Source organism: Lissotriton vulgaris, chromosome 2_1 (assembly GCF_964263255.1).
Source record: "Lissotriton vulgaris chromosome 2_1, aLisVul1.2, whole genome shotgun sequence".
NCBI lineage: Eukaryota > Metazoa > Chordata > Amphibia > Caudata > Salamandridae > Lissotriton > Lissotriton vulgaris.
The window spans coordinates 1,867,582,182-1,867,606,148 of NC_141687.1; the positions used below are offsets into that span (position 1 = coordinate 1,867,582,182).

The 23,967-nt window shown below is 43.7% G+C and overlaps 1 protein-coding gene across 1 annotated transcript in view; it reads right to left on the reverse strand.

The window, feature by feature from the left end:
- The window catches only part of ALDH1A3 (aldehyde dehydrogenase 1 family member A3), a 296,162-nt gene that overhangs the window by 171,734 nt on the left and 100,461 nt on the right, over nt 1–23,967 (reverse strand). The window contains exon 2 of the mRNA XM_086958058.1: nt 11,880–11,984. Coding sequence (XP_086814184.1) covers nt 11,880–11,984 — 105 coding nt within the window. The remainder of the gene's footprint in view (nt 1–11,879; nt 11,985–23,967) is intronic.

Genomic DNA, 23,967 nt, shown 5'->3' on the forward strand with positions numbered 1-23,967 from the left:
TAGAGACATTACTCTGTTAGGGTTCCATCATTTGATTTGTTTTTAGTGTATCTCAGGCCCTCAATAATAAAGGCGCTAACCGAGGTACCTGAAGGCATTATTAATTCAACTGGATCCCAATTTTGTCCAGCAAGTGTTATGTAAGAGCCCCCTCCCATTGTCAAGTGTTCGTGGATTTTGAATCCTCCCTTGTAGTAACATCTTTCCAGGGTGGGGAGAGGATGCCTATGATGAAGCATGACACAATATTGTGTGTGAGGCATTCTCTTCCCTCACGGATGGCCTCCTTGGTCTAAAAGACCCCACATGACCTGCAGTAGACAGCATCTGCATCCAATCATTGGGTTCTGGCTCACTGTGCTGGTGAAGGCAACTTACTTCTTTTGAGTTTGTACCATGAGCAGATATGCCCCTGTGCTGGTCATGTCTATTGCTGCCAGCACAAGTGAACAGGGAAGCCATTTTACAATACATGTGCTGGACACTGGAGAAAACAAGTTCCCCAGCTACATGATGGATTCACAGAAAATAGGGATGTTTGGTATCAAACATCTCATATTAATAAACCCACTGTGATGCTTTAGTTGTTAATACATGCACACAGAGGCCCCCCTATAGGTGCCCCCTAAAACCCTACTAGCTACTGGTGTGCTAACTGACTGGTTTTTGGCAGCCTGCCACCAGTGACATGTTTCTGACCCCCATTGGTGATGGCCTTTGTTCTCAGGAGGCCAGATAAAAGCCTGCTTGTGCAGAGGGAGTTGATACCCCCTCCAACAGGATAACCTGGAGATTAGCATTCCAAACCAGGGAAGCTTCAAAGAATCCACCGCCTTTGGTATGTGAATGTGGCTTCTCTCATAGGAGAGGAAGTCGACCTTCTTTGTCCAGAACCCTTTAGAACCTGGACATGCGGGATAATTAGCTTGTCAGATAGGCTTATCTACCCTCAGGCTAGTAAAATCCCTCAAGTGGGTTACCTGAAGTGGAAGTGACTCTTCAAAGTTGTCCATCTTGGTGATATCATTTGCGCCCAACCAGAATTAGAAGCCGAAGCAATGACCTTTAAGATCAAGGAAAACAATCATCTGATCTTTGAAGGACTGCTAGTTTACTGCCCTCCCGGCCCCAAGACGCCCTTCACCAAAGCTATACACACCTTTGATACAGCCTCTTATACCATCCTAGGCGATTTCAATTATCATCTAGAACTAAAAAGCGATCCTGACTCAGCCACTCTTATCGATAACTTTCTCAGTTTCGACATGAAACAGTTAATCGATAAAACCACCCACATAGCAGGACACACCCTCGATGGAATTTTCTCGAAATGTCATTCCATTAAAATTTTATCTATCACTCCCATACCTTGGTCGGATCATAATGTTGTATATTTTAAACTACAATTAAAAAACTTTGCAACTCAGCGCAGAAGCTACCCGCCTCCTGAAACTTCCCGCCCCTAGAAAAAACTTGAAACCAACCAACTTGCTGAGGCATTGGGAAAGACTCTTCCCGACTTTGACCACGGCAGAAGTGAAGTTTGGAGTTCCAACTTCAACAAATGGATTACTGACGCGGTGAACGAGCTGGTCCCACTTGAACCAAAGAAATCCAGCAAACGACTCGTCACTGCTCAATGGTACACGGCCGAGGTAAAAACTGTTAAGATTAAGTGCTGTCGCGCAGAACGAAGCTGGCGCTCTGACTACAGCCTCGAGAAAAAACTAAAATACTCAAAAAGCTTACACGAGTATAAATCTACAATAATCCAGGCAAAGGCCGCCTACTTCACAGAAAAAATCCAAAAATCAGCTAATTCCTCCAGGGAACTTTTTAAAACTGTGGCCCATCTAACAAAAACTCCACGAGACACAGTATTCAACCCTGACCAGAGCTTCGTCGATGGAATGGCCACCTTCTTTCAAAAGAAGGTACAATCAGTGTATGATGAACTTAGCTCCACGGTATCCATCATACCCCATAACAATGTTGGACCTACCAACATGACTCCCCCCCGCTTTTCCAGTTTCTCTGTACTTGAAAAAAAGCAACAATATGACTTACTAATTCAGATGAAATCCGGCTCTCCGTTGGACCCATGCCCCCCTATGTGCTACATCAAATCTCTGAGATCATTGCAAATACACTAACTCCTTTGCTCAATAAAATCATCTCTCTAGGAGAATTTCCAAAAAATTGGAAAATGGCCTGCATTAGGCCTATTCTTAAAAAAGAATCCCTGGATCCTTCAGAATACAAACATTATCGGCCCATTTCCTGTCTGCCATTACCATCAAAAATCCTAGAAAAAGCCATAAACCAGGAAATAATGCTGCATGTGGAGGAAAAGAAGCTACTTGATCCGTCACAGCATGGCTTCCGACCAATACATTCCACGGAATCTGCCCTCATCATGGCGACTGAAAAAATTCGCAAAACCATGGACGAAGGTGGACGATCGGCCCTGATACTTTTAGACCTCACAGCGGCCTTCGACACCGTTAATCACGCCGTCCTATTAAAAAGACTTACATCCTTAGGCTTCACCGGCTCTGCCGTGGCCCTCATTGCCTCCTTCCTAACCACCCGCACCAATCAAGTGATCTGGAATGGACTGCAATCCGCTGAATTCTCTCTCCCGGGCGGTGTTCCACAAGGTTCGGCACTGTCTCCAACTCTTTTTAACCTTTACGTCACCCCCCTAGCTGCCCTGATTAGATCTCATGGACTACAACTGGTGTCGTACGCCGACGACACACAGATTGTTGTGTCCATCTCTCAGTCCATTGACGCCACAGCAGAACGATTCAGGAATTGCCTCTCTCAGGTTAAGAACTGGATGAGCAACAACTTCCTAAGACTTAATACGGATAAAACCGAAGTTATCGAGTTTGGCAACAAAGCTTCCATGTGGAATGACCTATGGTGGCCCCCTGAAGCAGGAACCTGCCCTCTTCCCGTAGACAAGGTTAGAAACCTCAGCTTCCTATTAGACAAGGAACTCTCCTGTAAAGCCCAGGTGAACCAGGTGACTTCAGCCTGTTTTCACAATATCAAACTGATTAGGAAAGTTCTTCCCTATATCCCAGACACACTCAGGAAAACGGTAATGGGAGCTCTGGTGTTATCCCGCATTGACTACTGCAATTCCCTCTACTTGGGAGCAGGAGAAAAACAGCTGTCTAAACTTCAGGCGATCCAAAATGCGGCGGCCAGGGCCTTACTGAACATCCCCAGATGCCACCACACGTCTAAAGCTATTCGGGAGCTACACTGGCTCCCAGTTAGACGCCGCATTCAATTTAAAGCTCTCTGCCTTGTCCACAGATCTATTCACGGCAAAGGACCCGACGACTTCAACACCCTACTGGCTCGATACATTCCTCCGCGCACATTGAGGTCATCCACCCTCGACCTAATCTGCCAACCCAGAATAAACAAAGCCCGCTGGGGGGGAAGGTCCTTCTCCTACCAGGCGGCAAAAATCTGGAACTCGCTACCCCCAGCACTTCGTGCCCAAAAATCCAAAATGATTTTTAGAAAAGACCTAAAAACCTGGCTCTTTGTCTAGACCTATCTGCCCCTCTGCCTCCCTATCATCTGTATCTGTTAGCGCCAAGACGCTGCGGCATTCGTGCGCTCTATAAATATTTCAGTCAGTCAGTCAGTCAGTCATGGCAAACTTAGGAACTCTGGGACACACTGTTTTGCCCACTTCCCTAAAAAAAAAGCCATATAGAGGGCGTAGTGACCCAAAGGGTAGGCAGCCCATTGGCTACTACCCTATACTCCACTAATGCCCCTAAATTCAGTATTTAGGGGATCACCTGGCACCAGAGAAGCAGATCTTGACAATCTACAAAGAAGATGGACACTGAAGAGCCATTAAAGTAAAGACTGAAGACGAGCAATGACTTGGCACCAGTTCAACGGGCCTGTCTGCTGTTACCCGTTGAATTGCGCCAAAGACGTCTTGTCCTGCAATCTGTTGTGCCTCCAAAACCTAGTAGGACTGCCTGCTTTCAATAAAGATTCAAGGACTCCCTTGGAGTAGCAAAGCTGATCTCCTGCACCTTGCATCCACCCAAAAAAACACCGCAAATATTCTGGAAACACCAAAATTCGATGCTGCCAAGCACTACTGCACCCAAGCCCCCGAGCCAGAGTTAAACTGAGCCAATGTTGTCAGCATGGTCCCCAAGCCCTCAAGAGACAGAGTGCATTTTGGTTTCACCCCTTGTGAACTCTCCGACACCGCCTGCAGCCTCTGTTTGCAGGACCCCTTAACTGCATGTGCTCCCGGGCGAAGAAAATCGCCACCGAAAAGACCCTCAGCACCCAGCTGCCCGGGTCCAAGGAGAGCACTGATGACTCCTCGTCCCCCAGTATCGCAAGACTTTTACCCTTGTGCTGGTTCAACCTGACTGGCCTCCCAGTCCAAACCTGCAGATTCTTTCCACCCAGACTGATCCCCATTGACTACCATTGGGACACTCCGACGCAGTATTGCACCCCTGCACGTCCTAATGCCACTGGAGGTGACCTGCTGTTGCTGGCTTGGACCTTGACCCATACTCACCTTCAGTCCAGGAGATTGGTCCTGCAAGTCGCTGCACTGTATCTGAATGTTATACTTCTTTTTCCTCCCACAGGATAATATTGTAGCTTCTGACAAATGCACTGTGTCGACTATTTAAGCATAAAAGTATTTCTCTTGTGAAAAGTGCTTATCTGATTGTATTGATTCTGGTGCCTAAACATAAATAAAGATATGTTATTTTTATATACTGGTGTTGAACTCCTTATTGAGTCATGTTCGTCATTAACCTACATTTGTGTGTATTTGCAGATGTCAAACCTTCTCTCTGATAAGCCTAAGGCTGATCAACCACATTACACCCTAGAAGAGCACCTTGGGATTGCTATAGCAACCCCCTATCCACTAAAAAGTAATCCCCTGTACTCTTTGCATGAAATACCTCGCTTTGATATGTCATGTAAAGACCGACCAGCTTCCTACAAGGTTGACCCAGCTTGACCAAGTGTGGTATCTAGTATTAGGCCTCGGATTTTCTCGTTTCACTTGACACGTAACTACTACAAACAGCTAACATCCTTCACTGAGTGTCTGCTCTTAAGTATCTTTAAAAATATGATTCTGTAAGCATAATTCAGAACACATATCCAATTTAACTTTGCTCCGGAAGTGAAGTATTGGATGAAACAATAAACTTATCAGACAACACAGGAGCATAGCCTACAGTCATGATCTATAGTTCATACATGATTCCGAGCCTGCAGCTTTTTTCCTGCTAAATATTAATTTTCCATACTTGTCACCCTCTACTGTACAGTTTTCAGACATGGGAAGATGTGCCAATTTTGCTCTGATAATATAATATCCTCAACTGATGAATTGGTGAAAGGGCTTTTGACTGTATCAGGAAACGAATCCTTAAATATAACTCCAACATTGAACCAAATGGTTCCTTCTCTGTCATGAAAATATTTTGTTTCTGAGATGTCTCTCAGCCTCGATATATCTCAAACATGTTGCATCTCTTTTAAGGTCCAGTTACCTTGAATTCTAAAGGTCCTTCCTATTAGACTGGCGCATACTTTGTATAAAATGTAATGGGAAGGATTTGTCCCACATATCCTGTTCTTTGAACATGGGATTAATCAAAAAATGTAGGACAGCTTTTAGAACCTAAATGGGTGGTATCGAAATGAATGAAGCATGCCTTTTGTTACAAGAAATACACACATCTAGGCCACTTTTCTGCTGAGTGCAACAGTTGCTGATCTGCCCTCGGTACAAACTGGTAACCAAGGGAGGGAGAGCCTTCTCTGTGTTGGTCCCTCAGCATGGAATAAGCTGCCTGAGGGGCTACGCAGAGAGGTGAATCTCCTGCGGTTCAGAAAGTCCCTAAAGACATTGCTGTTTGGGAGGGTCCTGGGTGCAATGTAGGCTGGCTGCTGCACTATCTCTTTGTGTGATACGTAGTTATTGTATGAATTCCATCGATTTCCGAGCGCCTAGAGACCTGCAGGTGATTGGCGCGATATAAATCCAACATAACAATAACAATAACAACATTGTATGTGTTACTCTTGAAAGTTGAAAGGACAATGTTAATAAAATGGCATCCCTGTTACTCTATACAGGACAAAAGCTTTAATTATTTGTATGCGGAATTTGGAAGAACTGAAGGTGTATCGTTTTCTTTCTTTAATCACCTATTATTTGTGTGTAATACTGTCATCAGTGGGATCTTTCGTATTTGTGTAAAAATATTAAACTAGTTAATAATGGCACTGCATGTTTATAATTTGCAGAACAGTTCTTACTTTGCTATTCTATGCATATTATTTAGTCAACTCTGCCCATAATTTAGTCCTCTCCTGCGCCTAATTTATGTGGCCATGTCCTCACTAAACAAGAATGCATATACGCGTTTAATAAAGATTTTTGTTATCTGAAATAAGGAGGCACTACTTGGAGCTGCGGTAGTAGATATACAATACTTGGAGAACATATGCAGTTTGAGGGAAGAAAGGAAATTTACAGGTACTTCACAATAACAAGAGGAAGAGATATACAGCCTGATTCATCATACTCCCGTTTTGCGAGCCCCTAATAGCGATTCATAGCGAATCGCTATTAAGGACTCGCAAAACGGGATTCATGTAGGAATATGCAAAAAAAATGCGATTCCTACTAATTCCTTATTTGCGATTAGCAAATTGCTAATCGCAAATAAGGAATAACTCCCCATTCAGCCTTTTGGCCCATAGGAATGAATGGGGAGTATTCCTTATTTGCGATTAGCAATTAGCTAATCGCAAATAAGATAGCGATTGAAAGGGTGCCAGGGGTGTCCAAAGGACACCCTGTAGCACCCCTTAAATGCTAATACGAACAGGGGTTGCGCACACACATGTCCAAAGGACATGTGTGTGTGCAACATGCAACTCAGAAAAATGCTTTTAAAAGCATTTTTCTGAGTTATCGCTATTTACCACAAGGTTTGACCTCGCGGTAAACAGCGGCCCGAAATTGCGATTTCGCAATTTTTAAATGGATGATGAATTGCATTTAAGGAATCTCAAATAGAGATTCCTTAAATGTAATCCATCGCAAATTTGCGAAAACGCAATTACCGATTTTTGCATTTGGGATGATGAATCCCAAATGCAAAAATCTCACTCGCAAAGGGCCAGATTCTCAGAATCTGGCCCTTTGCGAGCCGAATCGGGCTTCATGAATTAGGCTGTATATGTCAAGTAAGAGCAGCGAGGCATATAATAATAGCATCTATTCAAGCAGTGGTGTGTTCTGTATATAAGAAATAGTTTTTCTCAAATAATTGATATCAATTTTCAAAAATAAGGACCGTGTTCCCGGCTACCTCTTTGTCTGACATCCACTTGATCCAAGCATATTGCCATTGCGCCTTCTTTTAAATCATCCATGTACCCAACCAATGATTCCACAAGAACCACTGTTTCTTGATATACAATATGTACCCTGGTTCTCTGTGAGTAGGGTTTCCCTTGTGCTTGTTGAAAAGGAAAACTGCGACAGCCATAGATTTTCAGGAATTACCCCCAGATGCATCAACAAACCAATTTGCGATTCCTTAATAGCCAAAAATACCGATTCGCTATTAAGGAATTTCAAAATGGAATGCATCAAGAAATCACTTAAAAAATAGCAAATTGCGAGTCGCAATTAAGGAATGCCGCCCCATTCATTCATATGGGCCTGGAGGCCCACAGGAATGAATGGGAAGACAATCTCAATTTGCAAATCGCAATTAGCGATTCGCATATTGAGATTGCAATTTCAAGGGTGCAGGGGTGTCCAAAGGACACCCTGTTGCACCCCTGAAATTGATATGTGCACATATGTTGCGCACACACATGCCCTTAGGGCATGTGTGTGTGCAACATGGAACTTTTTGCAAATTACCACAAAGTTGTACTTTATGGTAATTTGCGTGCCCTATTAGCGAATCCGCTATTTTAAACACTTTCATGCATTGCATTTAAGGAATCTCAAATTGAGATTCCTTAAATGCAAATAATCGCAATTTAGCGATTTCTAAAATTGCGATTTTTGCATTTGGGATGATGCATCCCAAATGCAAAAATAACGCTTGCAAAGGGCCAGATTCTCAGAATCTGGCCCTTTGCGAGCGGATTTTTGTTTGATGAATCTGGCCCTTAAGTCGTTTGTAAGGAATTCTAAAACAACAGGAAATCTAAGACATACTCAGACTTGAATCTGTAGTCTTCGGTTTCTGGTTGGTTTGTGAATAGGTCTCTGTTCCTATATCAGTATAACTCTGCAGGTGGCCACGAAGGATTGCCATGCTCTTTCCTAGTGAAGGGAGTGGAGCCAGTTCATATAGCAAATAGTAAACCTGGTACAGCAGTAATAAGCCCATTTCTGTTTTAATATAAACCCTTTTCTGTGTATTCACAAAACTCTTTTCCAGCCGAAAGTGCTGGCCATCTCCAACAGCGCTAGCTCTTCACGAGTCCTCCAGGGAACCCTAACCCTGTGCCAAGCGGAGTTCAGCCAGGGAAAATACAGCTGGTGGAAGTTGGACACAATAGTGAATTTGCACGCTCAGTTCCACACAATTTTGGATTGATACTTTCTTCTTCCCTTCCTGTAAACACTCTTACACCGACACTTACCACTAAGTGAGGGGCTCCAGGTTGTTACAGGGTAAATATCTTCTAACTTCATAGGAATCCCTAAAATATATTCGCCCCCCGCCCCATCCCATATATGCCCTCCCTTAATTCGACTTCTTTCTAAAATGACGCAAGTGAAAAATGCCACGTGGGCGGCGGGCTTTTCCACTTCAAAAAGTAGGTCTCTGAGTGGAAATCCTGATTGCAATGCATTAGCTTGGATGTCTCACTGAGGTAAGGAGAGGAATTATTTTTCACTGGTGAATCAAAATAATTGTCGAAGTAAAGCTGGAGAAGCGGATGTGAAATGTTTCCATGTCCACGGGGTGTTTCATATTTTGATGCTTCTGCGTGTACACTGATTGAAATTGCACCAGGAGACCAGGGACGGCTAGAACAATGCGCCTCGATGCTTGCAAGCCAGCAGCAGGAGTCAGAGGTCCACCAGAGGCGCTATGTGCTCCCATGTGCAAGGCACTCAGGTGCTCCCGAACTAGGGAGCCGATTAGGATTGCGGTGATTCCGCATCATCCGGGCCGGCGGAAGCCACCGCCGGCCCGGAGGATGCGGAATCACAGCAGCAGTGCCTCCAAAGACCCCCCACCAGATTAGGATGGCTGGGGGGTCATCAGCGGACGGGTAAACTGTCCGCCGCTTTTCCGCCGCTGTCGCCTTCCGACCGTGGCGGAAAAGCTCTAATATGGGGATGGCCATATTAGGATGGGGCAGGAAACATGCTTTTCCACTGCGGCTTTTCTGCCGTGGAAAAGCATGTGGTCTTTTCAGTTTTGGGGCCCTTTGCGGGCCCCTATGGTGTCAGGGGGTGGGGGGTGCACATGGGGGGTACCCATAGTACCCCCCTGCATTTACATGAACAAAGCGGCAGGCACCACGTTAGTAGTCCTGAGGAAGTGCTTGGGGGAAGCACGAAACATGTTGACAGGAGTTGAGAGGTACACCTAAATGCATTGCGTTTGGGTATCCTAATATATTTCCACCCCTTTTTTAACGTTACCACCTGGGAGCAAGAATAAATTATTTAAAAGCTTACTAGGCAGGTATTTTTACCCATTTCACATAGTCCACTCCACCACTACACTCGCACCACACATAGTCAAATTATAAGTGCTCCTACGTAATTTGTCAGTCGCAGCACGCCCCAGCCCGTAGAGGACTGGGATGGCCCCTATGATGAAGCATGTCACCATGGGGCAACCCTGGTGAGTGAGGGGACACCAAGAAAAAGAGCAATACTCTTTTTCTATCACTATATCCACTATTCCAACCCCAATGAATGTTGTGAATGGGACTATAGTCAGTAGCTAGGCTCTCCATTTCTGGTTTCCAGAGATCCTTGTTGTGACTAAAGTAATTTGGAGGGTGAGCCTATGCCTTTTTTTCCCTCTACCTCCCTTCCTTTAGTGTTAATTTGAGAAAACCTACTCATGAATTTCGGGGAATAAGACAGCATGCATGTAGGGGAAAAGGCTATGTGTCTTTGGCATCTTGTGCTTTATATCACATGGTCTACCTTCTGATCTGAACTTAGCACAAAGCAAACTAACTACTACTCCTGGCAGTGCTTTTGTGTCTCTCTTATGCTGATATTGAGTATATGAGGGCTTTTAAGCTGGGAGCCCAGACCATGATGGGCACAGTCGACTTACAATGACCTATGCGGACATGAACTGCTTCTTGCATTGAAATGACAGGAGCTCGAGAGGCCTGGGCTGGGCTCGCTGTCTCGCTGTCTAAAGGAAAGCATTGCGTGATAAAGCGGGCTGATACAGAGGTGAAATGCTCTTTAGGTGCTGAACATTGTATGAAAAGCCAATACTGCTCAAAGAACAACGGGGCTGGGGTGGAGTCTGTTACCAGGCCAGACGCCTCAGGTGTCAGATTGAGAAATAATAATGATGGCAGAGTGAGCAAAAGGATTCCATACTATATATGTTTATAAATATATTATATATATTACAGTTTTATGTAGCACAAACTTTACCAAGTTACATATCGCGTTTAAGATGAGCACAGGCTCATACTACACAGAATACGGTTACATAAGCACAGATTCAGAGATGGCGACATAAGAAGAAAAAACTGCATAGGAGCAGTTAAAATTGCAAAGGTTAAAATAAAAACGTACAATAAAAATCCCACGACAGAAACGGTTTCATGAGATAATGTAATTTTAAGTATTTGCAGTGCATGTTAATGTGTTTTCGGGTGAGGCACCATTCTACACCAAAGATGGCCGCCTTTGAGAGGAGGGAGGTAATGCCCTCCCTCCCCCGCTCAGGCGCAATTCAGACTATTTCCACGTGACAGGATAGCTAACAACACGTGCACCACCATACAATGACAGGATGGCCAAAGGGCCAACATAATGGAGACCTACGAGGTTTTGGGGCCCTCTGGGACACAACTGGCAGCATGCTCACAAGTATGCTACTCCGTCCAGCCTTACTCTGAGCCTCAAACAATGGTTTATGTAATACATACACTCATGAGCATAGATTCTGGGGGATGTTTGGGGTGTTACAACCCCCAACCCCCACCTAAATGTATTTTGTGATAAATGGTGGCAGGTGCTTTCAGTCGGGTATGGTGAGGTGTCTGTCGGATTTCACCTGGAATTTTTACACACAGGAAAAAACGCAGACACACTCTCTATCTCTCTGTTTGGAAAGACTTCTAAAATGTTGGTTATTTCATATAATAATGTGTTTTCGTTCACATAGTACCCTTACCCTTCTGCACTCATCCCCCTTTCAGCTGCCCCTTAACCGCACCGCTACGGCGGCTTTTCCCGCTGTGTGCAGCAATTTACGAAAAGCCGCGTTACATGACGAGCTCAGCTCGTCATCCGCACACGACTACCGTGGCTGATGACGAGCTGAGCTCGTCATCAGCAGCGAAGCGGCTAAGCCCCTCTCGTGCACCTGGCTTGTCCTGTAATGTGTTGTAACATTATATGTCAGCGTGATTGTTGGGAAAATCTGAAGCTCACCCCCCCACCCCCCCATCCTACTGACCAACCTATGCCCTGCACGCACAAGCAGCAGGGACTGACAATGGACGAGCCATCAGGTCTCCAGGTGAAAGTCTGCCCTTCCTGGTTGCACAGCTCACAAATCTTCTCTCACTTCAGGGATCTCACTTCTTACCTTATCGCCTTCCTCCACGTCACAGATCTTCTCACCGGTGGACGGGTTGTGCGTTGGAAACGTCTTGCCACTCATGGATTCGTGCCATTCGTTGTTAATAAATATCTAATGGGGAGAAATGTACATGTGTTCTCAATGTGACCTCGCTCATGTTTTTCCATATATATCCCACTATTTCTTTTTTACCCACGAGTTTCATACCCATGCTTGAAAAGAACAAGATTCTCAGCACAAACTCCTAAATGGTACAGTAGTGTGTGGGGAGGTGTATATCAGTACTTACTGTAGTTCAGTTTGTTCGAACAGGGCATAGACGCGCTGTTCGAACAGGGCATAGACGCGCCACACCAGTCTGATCATTCACTACCATATTGAAGCAAGGCACTGGAGTGCCAGCTGCAGGTCTGCTTTGCAGGCTTAAGGCAGTAGCATCATGCAGAAGACTAGCGCTTAGCACCCAGAGCTCGACCCAAAATGTCCAGGCCCTTAATGAGCTATGCAGTGGAGCTGCTATACTGCCCACCTTCAGAACTCACCTTATTCTCATCAGAAGGATGATTGGCCGAGTTGACCCTGCTAGAATCCAAACTAAACATACAACTCTTATGCTTCCCATGTCGGCATGCTTGTGTTCTCTCTCTCTCTCTCTCTCTCTCTCTCTCTCTCTCTCTCTCTCTCTCTCTCTCTCTCTCTCTCTCTCTCTCTCTCTCTCTCTCTTTCTCTCAACCCCACTCACCTCCCCCCACAGGTACATGCCGAACCATACACTTCAGCCAAGTTTCACAAAGTTTTAGGGTTACTTTTTTTAAGCAGGACCGACGCTAAACCTTTTGGTGGATTTGCAAACCAACTAATTTTTTATTTGTGTTGGCTTGTATGGAAAAGTAACGCAAAGCAGTGCAAAATTCTGCTTTGCATTTCTTTGCGTCAAGGGAGCGTTACATGGGGGATACATGGGCGTTCCCATTCAACCACGATGCTTGTTGATGGTAAACCCTATCTACTAACATTACTAGACAGGGTTTAGCCTAAAAAATGAATGCCCCTGAAAAGCAGGCATTACAAGGAGAAATGTTTTAATTTCTCCTTGCTTTTCCGCCTTTGCAAGTGTGCTGCACTGTACAACACACATGCAAAGTAGGAAAAGGTTTTAAACTTGTCTAGCCATAGCAGTTTTTTTCAGTAAGTGTGGCTTTCCAGTACAAAACCTTTGGCAGACTCAGGCGCGCACCCCAGCGCTGTTGCACTAAGGTGTGTGTCTGGTGCACGGTAGCACAAATCAGTGTCAGGGCTAGGTAGAGGGGAGGAGAGTGCCATATCTCTGTCGGCGCTAGGGAGAGGGGAGGTGAGTGCCATATCTCTGCCGGCGCTAGGGAGAGGGGAGGAGAGTGCCATATCTCTGTCGGCGCTAGGGAGAGGGGAGAGTGCCATATCTCTGCCGGCGCTAGGGAGAGGGGAGGAGAGTGCCATATCTCTGCCGGCGCTAGGGAGAGGGGAGGAGAGTGCCATATCTCTGTCGGCGCTAGGGAGAGGGGAGAGTGCCATATCTCTGCCGGCGCTAGGGAGAGGGGAGGAGAGTGACATATCTCTGTCGGCGCTAGGGAGAGGGGAGGAGAGTGCCATATCTCTGCCGGCGCTAGGGAGAGGGGAGGAGAGTGCCAAATCTCTGCCGGCGCTAGGGAGAGGGGAGGAGAGTGCCATATCTCTGCCGGTGCTAGGGAGAGCGGAGGAGAGTGCCATATCTCTGTCGGCGCTAGGGTTAGGAGAGGAGAGTGCCATATCTTTGCCGGTGCTAGGGAGAGGGGAGGAGAGTGCCATATCTCTGTCGGCGCTAGGGAGAGGGGAGGAGAGTGCCATATCTCTGTCGGCGCTAGGGAGAGAGGAGGAGAGTTCCATATCTCTGTGAATATGGCACACTCTTGTTCTCTCGCTGTCATGCAACCCATCCTCTTTGGGTGCTGCACAGCGTTGCATGACACCTTTGTGAATCTGTCCCTCATATCTGCACTACACGTGGGAGCAGTTGCAGCACGCCACCCAAAAAATTGGATAGGAGACCCAACAGTCACAGGATCATAGATTCCGAAGAAACACACTTATACTAAGAAAACTCATAGCATTGAAAAATGTTTAGCACAAATGACCTAGCTATATTCGGTGCAGCATTAAAATAAGTGCTAATTTATGGATAATTATTGACATGTTTTTAATTTCGGATACCTCGATACTGAATTTGATATTTTAGGTGTTATGAGTGCTGCTGCATCAGTCTTTCAACATGTATGTGAATCAGCAGGGAGACATTGGTGCGACAGCGACGCCTAACGTTCAGTCAGAGTACAGCAGAATGAACGCTCAGAGAATATGGAAGGTTGCAGGCATAGTTTTGCCCCCAAGGAACAAGCAGAAAGCAAATGTATGATGCATTTCATCTGCGTGAAATACTCCTGCTGACTCAGGTACATTTTCAGTACAGACCTATAAAGAAAACCCTACAGGGTTAGTTTTGATTGCATAATTGTAAATCTGAATAACCTTTAAAATTTGAATGGACTCGATTCTCAAACAAACTCGAAATTTACTCTGGAACTTAAAAAAAAATCCAGTCTGCCTGCGAAGAAACAGCAACTGTCGCAGCTTCTCAGGAGTGCCCGCATGTAACCATGTACACAAGCCAATGTAGCAAGTCCAATTTCGGTGCATCAGTGGTTGTGTGAATTGTGTCCAATGCGCCCAGAAAACAATTTTTTGGTTACATTGCTTGAGGTAGCCTGTTGCTTAGTAAACATGCATGTCGCTGATTGTGGATGAATGTGGAGTTCTGCTCTAAGGTTGCAAAAGTATATTGGGACCAAGTGGCCAGACATGTTGTTACCATTATACATACAATGCACTTTGGGTTTCCCTTACTCATGATTGGATGGCTTTGTTATCTATCTTAATGTCTTTCTCCTGACTCAATATCTGTCTTCCCTAACTTTTTATTGTCCAGGAGCAGTTTGGTCTCACATTCTTTAGGTTGGATGAGCTGTACCCTTCCTCTGCTCAGTTTAGGGGACTCCTTTCATGGTCTTGCTACAGACAACCCCAGCTGTCTGTCGCCAGCAGCATTGTATAGAATACTACACACAGTCCTTGCACATGATTAGGTGGCATCAATAGATGGTTTTCTACTCATCTCAGTTCCCTGCTCTTTATAGAGTTTCCTCCTCCCACGCCCGTGTTTGCCCCTCCCCTAAAGCAAATATTGTTTATCCTTGTTCATGGGCGTCCGCAGGGGGGCGGGGGCAAGGAGGGGCGCTTGCCCCCCCCCCCCCGGAGCGCCCCTCCTTGCCCTCACTGCAGACACCCATGAAACCGTGGCTTCAAGACGGGGTTCTCACTCTCTTTCCTCTCCTTTCTTTTATTTGCTTCCCTGTGAAATGGATCCAAAAAAGAAAGATGCTTTTGCTGGAAATGTCGTATTTTTCTGCCATTTTAATTCCAAAGTGCAGCATTGGGAATAAAAGGCTAAAAATATAAAAAAAATAGATAAATAACTTAATAAAGTAATACAGAGTGGTAGCAAACTGCCCAAAATGATTTAATTCACACCCAAACACATTACCGCCACTTTTACAGAGTTTGCCAGTCAAGCACTATTTTTGTTTTCTTGTCTTTGTTTTCCCTGGACTTGGAACTAGTGCACCAATCCTGGAGGTACTGCAATGTGTGGATCGGAAAACAAAATGTGTGCTGCGGGCGGCGTCTCTGCGTCCAGGGATGTGGTCTTTTTACCATACTGCTTACGTTTTGTAAGGATCTAAGCAATGGCCATTGAAATGGGTCCATTCAGGGCCCTGTAGTCATGTCCTTAACTTTTCAGGAAAAAGCACTCACTGATTTCTGAATAGTGAGTGTAAAAGCATTAAGGTAACCATGTTGTTCCTGCTTACATTTCCCATGGTTTGCTAAATTTTGCATTCCCTATAAGTGTTTGCTTTTTCCAGGATGTTGTTACTTTTTTTTTGTAGGCCGCATATTGCTCTTGTCTAGTGCGTAATTTAAATTGAGCCGCATCCAGGTGTTTATAGCGGGCAACAATTGGGTTGTAGTTGAAGACAGTGGGAGTTTTTCTCAGTGGGGCAGTACGTGTTCAGTGGGGGAGAGGATGTGGCACTATGGTCATAGCTGCTGAATTTGGAACTGGGAATCAGGTTCAGCCTTAATAACCAGTCCATCAGACCACTCTCCTGCGAGAGCACAATCACATGCTAGACCTTAGAAGGCTTCGCAACACCTTAGAAGCCCTGGTGTCTTCGCACCAGCAGGTGGAGCATGACAAGTGCCACCACTATCCATACTGAAGTTCACCTCCAGCCTTGCGGGCAGGCCTGGAAGCAGCACACCCTAGAACAACAGTCACTGAGGTCACAGGACCCTTGAAAAGGGCCAGCTCTAAGGTGGTGCAACCAGTGTGACCGCACCAGGTGCTGACTCTAGGTGGAGACATCATGTTTGCAAGTAAATTATGGTTTTAAAAATGCTTGCTGCCTCCTTCCTGGCCTGCAGCAATTTTCGGCAACAATAAAAATGTCATGATGACTCTGGTGATTAATGTTCTTCCTAGAGAGAGATCAGAATTTTGTCTAGTGGAAGTTTTGACTCATGGAAAGGTAGCTCAGAGGGTTAATGTACCGGCTGCAAAGAACATGTTCATTGCAGATCACAAAGTGCACATAATGTAAATAGGTCAGTGTGCTACTGCTTTTGTCAGAGAGATCCTTTTGTTACTTGCAATTTATAAGTTAAAATCCTAACTTAGAACAGTGAGCTATTAACTGTCATCTAAGACCTGCATACAAACTGCAAGGTATAAATTAGAGCGTTATATCCCCCCCTCCCCCCTAAACCTCCCAGTCTTTGATCATCCTACTGTCCCAAAAAGTGTTCTTTGGACAGAAATCAATTCTGATTATTAGGTAGAACCCCTCAACAATGGTATTACGTTTTAAATTCCGGGTATTGTGTTTCTCCAGACCAATCACTATAAAACTATACAGGCTACTAGTATGGTTGTCATGTGACTCCTACACCTTGTAGTCCTTAGTCTTATGTAACATTTCCTATACCGTGCTTTACACATGTATACATTGATTGTCTCTGTGTAATGTGTGTGATGTAAAGTGCTCTGACAGCCTACAATGGTATGAGTGGTGCTGTAAATCAAATTAAATGCATCTGAGAGAGAGTGGTTATGGAGACTTGGGGGCACAGTTAAAGGGTGGTAGTGAGGGAATCCATGGCAGAGGTGGTCATTGGTGGGCACTAACAATCATTAATGCACAGGACACCACCAGTGCTATGGCTGACCCTGCCCTTGAGGCCAGTCTGCCTCACACATATGTATCTCCATTGGCCTTGTTTCAGCAGTGGTAGCTGCAACTCACCAGGGATTGGCAATGAGGATTTGCACGCACACCAAAATAAGTTCGCAAACTTCTCAGCTTCCCTGCTTCATGGAATTAATTATGCAGAAAAGGATGACAATAGAATGCTGTAGTGTTGACTAAATTGTGCTTTAAAAAAAGGCTGCAGCGTAATGCAGTATATTTTCAGATATTTTATTATTTTGACGTGTGTACACATACTAACAGTCTCTGGAAAGATGTTGCCTTATTAGTACCAGTGTAACATACAAACGCAGCAGTGGGAAAGGTGACCAGTCAACCTTTGCAGTAGGCCATCTACTCCGCAGCAACACAAGTCACCTTTTTTATTAACTTTTGATATGTTTGAGCTACAAACAATTTATTAGTTTAAATGGTCAGATCATGCAGCAGGTCTTGCATTATGAGGCAAATATGGCAGAGCCATAATTTTAGAGAAAACATTTGCAAACTAGGATATTTTGCTTTTTTGTTTGAACTGCTGTTGTGGAAAAAGGGAGAAGTGCTGATGACAAAAACTCCATGGCTCGGAGACAAATGGCTTGTGTTTCCAGATTGTATCGTATTTGGTACATTCTGTGATTAGAAGCATACTTTGTGAATATATTTTAATGTCAATAACTCATTATAACCTTGAATAATCATGTGTATCCATTGGTTGATTAAAGTGGGCAGTGAAATGGCAAACAAATACAAAAAATTGGGCTCCACCCACAGATCCAATCCTTGGGTTATTCCGGCCCTCTGATTCTCCGGCCACTGTTCTCCTACTTTTTTTACCCCACTTCGACCACTGTGTAAGACTCAGCATCCCTGGACTTGTGATGTGCCGCTGCTGCGGGCTCCGCAGTGCCACACATTTACGGTGCAGGGCTTCCGTATAAGGGAGCTGGCCATCATTGTATCCCTAAACGTGTAAAGTTTGACATTGACTACAAGTAGAGGAACTCTAGGTTTCTTTTAAAAAATATTGCTAACATTTGGACCTATACATTTTATTTTGTATAAATTAATTGAATGTGTGTCAAATTTAGCAATGTCCGGGGAATTCTAGTATAGCGTGTGTGATTGCTGCATTATTTATTACTGACTGAAGTTGTGCTTTAACTTTGGGCAAAAGTTATCATAAATTCTAGTGCCAAGAAGCCAATATTGGTAAATATGTGCGCTACAAATGATCCCTAACATACACCGTGCATACCGTATATTTAATCTGGTGCTTTAATCATAGGCTGTTTTAAAGTATTCAGTGCTGAAGACAGCCTTGATTGGTGTTGGATCGAGGACCCAGAAGTGTGCACACCTAGGAGCTTGTCAGAAAGTTTAGCGTTTTCCCTACAGACGGTGTTTGTTGGCCTGTGGCAGGGTCAGGCACATGTCCTGAATTCCTGGCATTTAATTGAGTCTATCCCAGTTCTGCGCCCCAGTGTTTCTTGTGCCCCACCTGGCACACATCATGTCGGAAGATGGTGATGACGTTAACATCCCCCCCCCCCTCGGAAAAATGTCTGCGGACGCCCATGTCCTTGTTTTTGACTGGCAAGGGTCTCGACTCCCATGGTTGATGTCATGGAGCTACTTTTATTTTCAATTTTCATTGTTAGTTTAGCACTTCATGGCATGTGTTGGTGCTCACTTTCTCTTGCTCCCCTCTTACACCATCTCTCCACTCCCAGCCTCTATCCCTATGCTTCTCCATGGCATGCTAGGCTCTGGATGCACTTGACAATGCCTCATCACACTTTTATATGCCTCGTTATGTTTTTTTTTAGCTTTTGTCTCTTCTCCCTCCACTTGTTTCTCGCAGCACAGTGGTAGCCACGGTTGCCTTTCCAATGCAAAAGCCTTTTAAAATCAGCTGGCATTGACAATGCCAAAAGTGGTTACCGGCCCTGTTAAAAGTATGGCAAACAAAATATTATTTTCTATACCATCAAGATGTTCACTACATTGCGTAGCTTAATGTGTTGCTTCTTCATGTCGCATTATGCAATAGAACCGCAATCTAGAAGGTACAGAAAACAATGTTTCCTAATCTGTACTTTAAAAATGGCTGTTGTGTTGCGTGCTGTGATTTAAAGCCACAAGACATGTCACACAATGTGACAGCCCTTTTGAAAGTTTAGAAAACAGAGCAGTCAATCAAAATACGCTTTATTCGGTATGCAATGCACAACCATATATGCAGTTACAAATACACATGTTAAAAACACCGCAAATACAAAAATCTTGATAAAATTGTCGGAATATTAAAAACAAATGGGCCTGGCAGCATAAAGCGGCTTTTTCGTTCTGCAAAGTCCAAAAACAGTTCCAGAATCGGGCGAGGTAGGAAAATAGCGAACGTTCTTCTCAAAAGGCCTCAAGTGCAAAATATCTCACTTAAAGTACATAGTTCATTATGAAAAGTCCAAAACAGTTCCAGAATCAGACAAATTAAGAAAATAACAAGCGTTCATCTCTGAAAGCCTCAGGTGAAAAATAGCTCAGATAAAGTGCGTAATTCGTTCTGGGCTCGTCAAAGTGAGCTTGTCAGGGCAGTCATTTTGAAAGTACTTTTAGCATCGATAGCGAGACACTTACGCCAATAACCTCACTTGTTCACCTTCACCATTAAAAAGAAAGAACGAATGACTTTTCTAATGCTGGTTTTATTTTACTCTAAAGCCCTCTGTGGAAGTGCATGTGTTTCTTGCCCTCTCCCTCGTGTTATGCTTCCATCATTCCCTCATCACATTCCCCTTGATGAAGTTCGTACGCTGCCTACCCCTTCCCATTCCGCATGGCTCATTTGCTTTAAAAAAAAATAAAATACCACCTCTGACCAAGGTTCTCCATCGTAGCCCCTTATGCCCTTGTTGCTCAGCAGTGTTTACTTTCATCTGAACTCCCACTGGCTCTGCCATTGCTCCTCCACCCCTCCCAATTGCATCCTTTTGTAAAAATTATTTTACATTTTTTGGGAGGGACTAACAGATGCAAATTACAACTTTCGTAACATGCACTTTTACGCACATATTATCATTTTTTAATCTACTACACCAACATGTGTGTCTGCCATCTTGGAACACCAGATTTAATTATAACTTGTTTAAAAAAAAATGCTAATAGTGGCTACTTCATGAAGCATGTGCCTGCACATATCACAATACAAGCAGATGCACACTTTCCAGCAAACATGTGTGCACATGTCATGATGCATGTATCATGACGTATATGTGCTTATGTAAGGACGCATGGCTGTCATCCTGAAATAGATTTCCTTTAATAGAAAACCTATTCCAAGATTGCACACGAGTCTTAATGCATGGTTCATACAAGCATTACGAAGAAAATAGATCCTTATTAAAAGCAGTGGCCTATTTTTTTGTCAATGCCTCTTACAAGGGCTCAGAGTCATTTGTTCCTAGTTATTCCTTAAGAAATTCTAAATATCCATTCCTCCTTTGGACTTCAGGACAACAGTACAAGCTTTGGTACAATCCCATCTGAAAGTAGAAATGCACCACGCTCTGGCATCTCCAAATCCGCTACAGAACCCATTAAGGTCATCCTGCAATCAGCTGCTTGACTGGGAGCTAAGAAGTCAGACCGGATGGACCACATCACAGCTATCCAAGGGGACCTTCACTGACTTCCACTAGACATTAAATTTAATTTGAAAGTAGTCTACATCATGCAGAAAGCCCTGAAATTAGGAATGCATTCCTACTTAAAAGACTAAGGGCCATATGTATCAAGGCCAAATGGGTTCACAAACGCCAAAATTGGCAGAATTTCAGCGTTTGCGAACTCATTTTCGCAAAATGGTATGTATGAAAGAATTTGGGTGCACAATAAGGAATCGCAAAATTTAAAATTCCTTATTTTGCGATTGCATTTAAGGAATCGCAAATTTTGCGATTCCTTAAATGCAATGTATTAAGCAAAAAAAATTCAAAAATGCCCTTAAGGAATCGCAAATTACCACCAACTTCTAGTTGGCGGTAAGTTGCGATTTCCTTGAAAAATGCACATTTCAGCATTTTAAGTGCCATGCGACACACATACAGGCCCTTAGGGCATGTATGTGCGCCACATGTACACCCATGCATATTTCAGGGGTGCAACAGGGTGTCCTTTGGACACCCCTGCACCCTTGAAATTATTCTCAATTTGCGATTAGCAAATTGCGAAACGCAAATTGAGAATAATTTCCCATTCCTACCTAGGGGCCAGGAGGCCCATAGAAATGAATGGGAAAGTATTCCTTTATTGCAAATTCACAATTTGCGAATTCGCAATTAATGAATATCAAGAAATCACAAAAAATTGTGATTTCTTAATACATACCAATCAGCGATTCTGAAATAGCGATTCTTAAAAATCGCTACTACAGAATCGCTAATTGGTATCTTTATACTTATGGCCCTAATTTCACACCACAGCAGGCAAAAGATGCAAAGCTCACCTATGTGTAGATATATCCAAGACTAAAAAGCAACTCTAAACCAGGCCTTCTCATAGCTATACCCAGATTGTTTCATCTTATACCGGCAAACACATCAGACTCAGTTCTGAGCTATTACATTTAGAAGATCTTTGAAGATTTAATTACCTCTTCAGAACACAAAGCCTAGCTGTTCTACTCGAGTCTTTGTTTCCACCTCCTCCTTCACATCTCTGTTCTAATCTATATTTCATTATTAATGCCTATTTTATTGCATCATCTGTTATAGCCGTCTTTGAGGATAGGAAACACCACAACTAAATACATAATGATAAATACACCACTAACTTTTGTTGTGAATGTGTAATCTCTCAGCTACTTTACCCTACTGAGTCTGAAGAAGTCAGAGGTGTCTAGGAGAGTGAACGAGGAGAAGCTGAGCTAAACAGAGCAAGTGCTGGCCAGCAGGGGTATATTTTGGAATTCATTTGTCCAAAAAGTTTTAAAGACTGTTTGAACAGTTTCTGTTCCTAATCACCGGATGATATTTCTCCCACTAATTGGTAATACAGAGGAGTTTATGAGCTGGAGTTACAGGACTAGAACAGGAAGAATTATTTCCTGATTTATTCATGCAGACTTCAGCACAGATGCCTCCCAATAGCATTTCAATTTTACATTTTCACATTTAATTTCCTGATGCAATAAAAAAAGGGACACCCTGTGCTTCAGTGTTTAATAAAGTAATTACTGCCACTCTACACATTCTTTATTTCTAGGTTCACTTCAATTTTCGTATTAAATTCCTTGATAGTTTAATACATTCAAAATACATTTTAGCAATCGCTATTAAAATGTCCAATGATGCTGAATACTTTTAATTATTTTTTGTGCCAATTAATGGAACTGCAAAGCAGCCTACTTTATAAATCCGCCTAATATAGAATTCCCAGATGAAAACATCAAACCTAGAAACAAAGCAGATCTTGGGAAATTTACTTCCTGAGATGTCTGCTCGCTTAAAAAATTCTGAGAGTACATGGGCCTTAGTAAACCCGAAAACTATATTAGATGTGGCTCAGTGTTATCAGAATCAAGTGACCGCTGAGCAAGAACGGAAATAAGGAAAACTAAAAGAATTGAAAACTAGGGTAATGATGGTCCAGGCCTATGGACCCCAAGGTTGAGGTCGTGGTCAAACCTATGGTCAGAATTTTAGGCAAGCACCTCCAGTAGGGCCACCACATAGACAAACTCCACTAGGGCCGGATCAATGCGAATATTGTAGAGAGAGAGGACATTGGCGTTCCGAATGTCCTGTTTTAGCTGCTAGTAGCAGAGGAAGGGGACAACTGTATGGTAGCCTGGGGACTCCAGTTCCTCGACAGCAGCTACAACAAGCTCAAGCTCCAGAGAAAAATAGTTCAGAAAATGATTTTGATTAACAGAATAATCAATATTCTATGAAGGAATGGGAATCAGAAGAAACTATGGGAACGCATTTTGCCTAGGATAGCATAGGACAAGGAGGACCAGTTGAGATACCTGTAGACCAGTCTGGATCCTATAAAACAGCCACCATACTCGGGCAGGATCAGACATTTTTAGTGGATACAGGGGTGACACGCAGTGCGATATCTCAGAAACTCTTCCCTGGGACACTCTTGTCTGGCCAAGTGATCACATTGATGAAATTTGATGGAACACCAACTCGTAACCCTGTGTCCCAAAAATTGCCTTTGCAGGTTGAGAATTTTATTGCTTCAGCCAACTTTTTACTTCCATCACACGCTCCTGATAATTTTATGGGACTTGATCTTCTGAAATGTTTCCATGCTACTATACATTGTTCCCCATCTGGAGTACGTCATTTTTGGGGAAAAGACATTGCCTAAACAATATAATTTATCTTTATTCTCAGATCTTGATTCTGCTCCTTCATGTGTTAGGGCTACTGCTGACAAAGATGTGGGAAGAATGGACATTTCCCCAGTATACAAACAAGTACTGGAGGGTGCCTCCTTATCAAGGGTCCCGCAATATAAAATATCAAAAGAAGGTCAGGATGTGCTAATATCTGTCATTGACGACATGATATGTACAGGAGTTGTTGAGGAAGTTTCCTTTAATATATGCAATAGCCCCATTCTCCCAATTATCAAATGAGGTGATGGAAAAAAGGGCAAGATTTACCGATTTGTGATTGATTTAAGAGAAGTAAACAAAATAG